Genomic DNA, 1035 nt, shown 5'->3' on the forward strand with positions numbered 1-1035 from the left:
TAAGTAATTCTGAGTATAAGCAATTAGACTCAAGCTTGTCATTGACTGCAACACGTATAGGAACAGAATTTGTCGTTCTTACTATAGCACAGTTCTGATCAGTTTTTTCTTCACCTTTATGAGCATTAGGTAAAAAAGTATGCTGATTAACATCCCCCCCCCCCCCCCCCAATATAAGAAAACACTAGTTTTCCAGATGCATAAGTTTCTTAGAAAGATTTTGTGTTTGAACTAATTGTTCCTAAACTGTATTTTGTTTTACATCATAAATACCCCCTCTTAGTTTTGCTAAGAACTGCTGTCATGAGCACTTTTTTAAAGCAAAAATACAGACAAGTAAGCTGATGGTGTAAAATCTATAAAAATACACATGTACGAATTTTCAAACAAGATTTTAAACAAAATGTTAAGATGCATACAAAATTGATATATTTGATTTTCTTCAATTTTGTTTTAGGTTTGAAAGGTCTTGGTTTAGAAAATAATAAGATAATTTTCTTTTCATCTCTAGCTGCACCTAGACAATGCATTGAACTAAACTTTGATGAAAAATATTCCATAGAGCCTTCTTGGGAGTGTAAATTTGACCATATTGAAGTACGAGATGGACCTTTTGGCTTTTCCCCAATCATTGGACGTTTCTGTGGACAGCAAAATCCACCTATGATAAAATCCAGTGGCAGATTCCTATGGATTAAATTTTTTGCTGATGGTGAGCTGGAATCTATCGGGTTTTCTGCTCGGTATAATTTTACACCTGGTGAGTACAGACCATCAGAATTTTTTATAGAAAAAGCTTAGCTTAGTAACTTTGCTAATGATGTATAATTGTGCTGTTGAATAATATCTTTAACTGGGACTATGTTTATTATCAAGGTAAGTATTAACAGATAGGAAAATGATGGAAGGTATATATATCTTTTACATAACAAATAATGCTTATTTAAGGAGGAAACTTTCAATACAGTTTTGTCCAAGATGCATATATTCAGCCTCTGCAGTTTTTAAAAAAAATGTTTTCAATTGAATTCCATT

At 32.3% G+C, this 1035-nt stretch overlaps 1 protein-coding gene across 1 annotated transcript in view; it reads left to right on the plus strand.

The window, feature by feature from the left end:
• The window catches only part of LOC104074056 (neuropilin and tolloid-like protein 1), a gene marked incomplete at both ends in the record, with an annotated part of 10746 nt that extends 9986 nt beyond the window's left edge, over positions 1-760 (plus strand). The window contains one exon of the mRNA XM_009574032.1: positions 512-760. Coding sequence (XP_009572327.1) covers positions 512-760 — 249 coding nt within the window. The remainder of the gene's footprint in view (positions 1-511) is intronic.
• Positions 761-1035: the final 275 nt, after the last annotated feature.

This window comes from Fulmarus glacialis, unplaced genomic scaffold (genome assembly GCF_000690835.1).
Source record: "Fulmarus glacialis isolate BGI_N327 unplaced genomic scaffold, ASM69083v1 scaffold38383, whole genome shotgun sequence".
NCBI classification, from domain to species: domain Eukaryota; kingdom Metazoa; phylum Chordata; class Aves; order Procellariiformes; family Procellariidae; genus Fulmarus; species Fulmarus glacialis.